The sequence below is a fragment of the Tribolium madens genome, unplaced genomic scaffold, assembly GCF_015345945.1.
Source record: "Tribolium madens isolate multiple individuals breed KSU strain unplaced genomic scaffold, Tmad_KSU_1.1 Scaffold_1;HRSCAF=32;Tcas5.2_LG8, whole genome shotgun sequence".
Classification (NCBI taxonomy): Eukaryota; Metazoa; Arthropoda; class Insecta; order Coleoptera; family Tenebrionidae; genus Tribolium; species Tribolium madens.
Genome location: NW_025400984.1, coordinates 10,902,175 through 10,905,760, shown reverse-complemented (window position 1 = coordinate 10,905,760; position 3,586 = coordinate 10,902,175). Strand labels below are relative to the sequence as shown.

The following is a 3,586-nucleotide window of genomic DNA, read 5'->3' as shown; positions in this document are numbered from 1 at the left end:
GGAGATTTTTGTAAGGTTTGTAGAGATTTGACAACTTCTTGTGGTTTTAGTAAGATTTTAGTCTTTGGGATTCATTACATTTTCCTAATTTTTTTTCTTTTTTTCTTTTTAATTCARTTTCTTTTTATTGCACCTACTTAAATAAATTTTATTATGTTTATCTTTCAGTTTTTTTATTTTTAACCTTTTTACGAACATTTTTCTTCTTTTACAACTTTTTCACATTTTTTTGCTTACAAACTTTTCTCAATGTTAAAAAAAGTCAAAATAACTTGAAAACCATTAAACTTAGGGATAAAAAATCGAGTTTTGGATATTTAAAGTTTTCCAAAATTACGTTAAATTTTGGGAGTTTCGTAATATTTTTTTCAATTATGATACACCAAAGGAAAGATCTAATTTTCCTGTTTCATATTCCTAAACACAATTAAAAAAAATGGCGGGGTTATCGATTTTTAAAAAGGAACCTGCAAATCTAAAAAAAATCGAAAAAGTTTAAAAATTCAAAAACGGGTTTGAATGGGGCACAACCTTGACTTTGAGATGATCAAGGTCAGGTTACACAATATTTATGTGTTTCTATATCTCTCTCACTCACTTTTTTCAATGCCATCTCATGTTTTCCGTTTTTTTCAAGGCCAACCATTTAGCCTTTCATTTTAGTTATCAAGGTCACCACATTCGTGGTCAAGGCCACTTTCTCTTAACCCTGAAGTAGATGATCTTGAATAAATGTAAGAGAACGTTGACCTTGAAAAAATAAGTGAGAGAGATAAGAAAGAGTGAGAGAACGAATATAGTGTGACCTTGATCTTGACCGTCTCAAGGTCAAGGTTGTGTACTATCAGAAATCACAATCTGTGTTAATTTTTTTTGTTAATTGTCCCAAGCTCAAATTTTGCAAATTGTGGATTCGACCTTCGACTATCGCCCACTTTTGAGGAAATTTGAGGCGATTCGAGATTTCATCAGGCCAATTTTACCGAAAACTCCGAGTAAAATGGTCACTTGTATGAATTTCCGCGTTTTGAAAAATGTGCAATTACTTTTGATTTTGTAGTAGAGAAATTTTTGTTACTCCCTGAAAACTGGTTTCATGAAGTACAATTTCGGAAATCTCTACCCGATTTGGGGATTTACCAAAACTGGACTGTTGACGACATAATAAAAAACAAACACGCATCGTATAAGGGCGTTCCAAGTGACCATTGTTTGATGGAAATTTTGCAAAAAAATTGTTACGTTAGTCGATTTTGTCACGAAATGATGCTGGAAGCAAGAGTTGATCACGGTTACCTGCTTTCACACAGGTAAAAAAAACATAACAAAAAAAATTTTTTTTCATATTTTTTAGAGTATTTTATTTGCAAATAGTGCGACTGAAAAAGTGCCCTTTCAACCACCGAAAATTCCACGAATTGACATCAAAATTTTGCTCACTAATGTTGCGTGAAATTCGCACCAATGAAGAATTGGGCTTCCCAGCTCACGACATTGCTTTAGAACAAAGTAAGTCCAAATTAAAAAAAAACAACAAATTTGCAAAAAAAAATATTTTAGTGGTTCTGTGTGGCCTTGAAGGCCACTCAGAATTCTTGTCCAACACTTGGAGAAACAAAATTTTAGACTGGCAACTTCCATTTGGGTGTTACAAAAGTACCAAAAATTCTAAAAGGACTACCAACATAATAGCTTACGGATGCACGGACCACACCACAGGCCTGGGGGCGGCAGCCCTGGCGCTCAATCTGAGATTCTTATCGCAGGAAAGGCAAAAATTAACTAAATTTGGAAAAACTGGCAACATTGACGACTTAAATATAGTCATTGACTACGTATGTTTCTTAAATAATACGGTAGTGCGAACTTTGTTTTGAAATTTATGTATCCAAATAAAAGCCCAATTAAGCAATTTAAAGTTTCATTATCCATTCCTTGCGTTTTCGGTGTTGTCCAAGTTAAGCTTTAAAAATGTTGTTTTAAATAGGTGCATAGTTGGTTGCCTGACACATTTAATTAAAATATTTCTTATAATTATAATAATGATAAAATAAAATTTGGCAATAAGTGAATCTGAATAAGTAATTCATAAAGTTTTGTTTTTATTTTTTGTGTTTTGCATGTTGTCTAATTAAGTTTTAAAAAATGTCATTTTAAATTTGCGTATAATTGGTTGCCTAACCCATTTGTTTTAAACTATTTTTTTAATAATAAATTATAGTAAACATAATGACATATTTGTTATTAAGAACTAAATTTAAGAGTCAAAATAGTGGCTACAGTGACGGAATTAAATATAGTTATTAACTATCCATATCTTTTAATTTATGCTTTTGTGAGTACTTTATTTTGAATTTTATGTATCTAAAGGTGCAAAAAAATTTTTAAGGGAATAGTGAAGCTGCATTGTGGGTTTTTTGTGTTTTATGTGTTGTTTAATTACCCTAAAAATGTAATGTAAGTCCGTGTAAAAATGGTTGCCTAGCTTCTTTATTTAAATATTTTTTAATAACAATAAAATAAATTTTGTTAATAATTAAATTTGGATAAGTACTTAGTAAAAATTTATTTTTTGTGTTTAGTGTGTTTTTTAATACGTTTTTAAAAATGCCATTTGAAATTGGTGTATAGTTGATTGCCTATCCAATTTCTTTAAACTATTTTTTTAGTAAACGTAATAACATATTTGTTATTAATAACTAAATTTGAGAGTGGAAACACTGACAACAGTGACGGACTTAAATATAGTTATTAACTACGTATGTTTTTCAATTTATACGTTAGGGCGTACTTTATGTTAAATTTGATGTATTCAAATGCCCAAAGCCCATATAAAGCAGCATTTTGAATTTTTGTGTTTTGTGTGTTGTTTAATTAACCTAAAAATGTAATTTTAAATCGGTGAAAAATTGGTTACCTAGAACCTTTAATTAAATAATTTTTTTAATAACAATAAAATAAAAGTTTTTAATAACTAAATTTGAATAAGTATTTAGTAAAGATTAATTTATTATTTTTTGTGTGTTGTGTGTTGTTTAATANTTTTTTAGTTGTTTTGAATTACTTTTTAGCGGTTTTTCACTCGAAAAGAAGAAATAATAGTTTTGATGTAACAAAAGCAAAAATGGCGTTTATTTAGCACAAAAGAGATTCATTCAAACCTCAACAGTTGAGGTCAAGGCGAAATGCCAAGCCAAGAATTTGTATTTTTTCTTGCGAAAACCGTCCAATAAATTGTTTATTTGTCGAGATGATTGTAGAATATCTTATCTCATCCACGTCAACGGTGACATCACTGTTGTGTTATTTACAATAGGAAAAAATCGTTTCGGAATAAACCGTTGTTGTTAATATTATTAATGCGAATTTCCCGTCGATTTGGGTAAAATGTAAGAGTCAAGTGAAAGAAATTGAACAATCTGCAAGTGGGTAAGCAGGTGGTACACATTCCCATTCGCTCACTTCCATCCATAAATTATTTCCCACACCGAAATGCAAATTTCATCGCCCAACTTTGGCCCAGTGATGCCAGATGAGATTAAGATTGTAGCTTCTAAATTCCCTAAACTACTTAAAAAATTAAAAA

At 30.2% G+C, this 3,586-nt stretch overlaps 1 protein-coding gene across 1 annotated transcript in view; it reads left to right on the top strand.

Annotated features, from left to right (window-relative positions):
• Positions 1 to 1,896, top strand: part of LOC123004150 (UPF0764 protein C16orf89 homolog) — a 3,838-nt gene extending 1,942 nt beyond the window's left edge. Inside the window, exons 2-5 of the mRNA XM_044397267.1 lie at positions 891 to 1,010; positions 1,061 to 1,310; positions 1,355 to 1,509; positions 1,561 to 1,896. Coding sequence (XP_044253202.1) covers positions 891 to 1,010; positions 1,061 to 1,310; positions 1,355 to 1,509; positions 1,561 to 1,877 — 842 coding nt within the window. The 3' untranslated portion in view covers positions 1,878 to 1,896. The remainder of the gene's footprint in view (positions 1 to 890; positions 1,011 to 1,060; positions 1,311 to 1,354; positions 1,510 to 1,560) is intronic.
• The last annotated feature ends 1,690 nt before the right edge of the window (positions 1,897 to 3,586 follow it).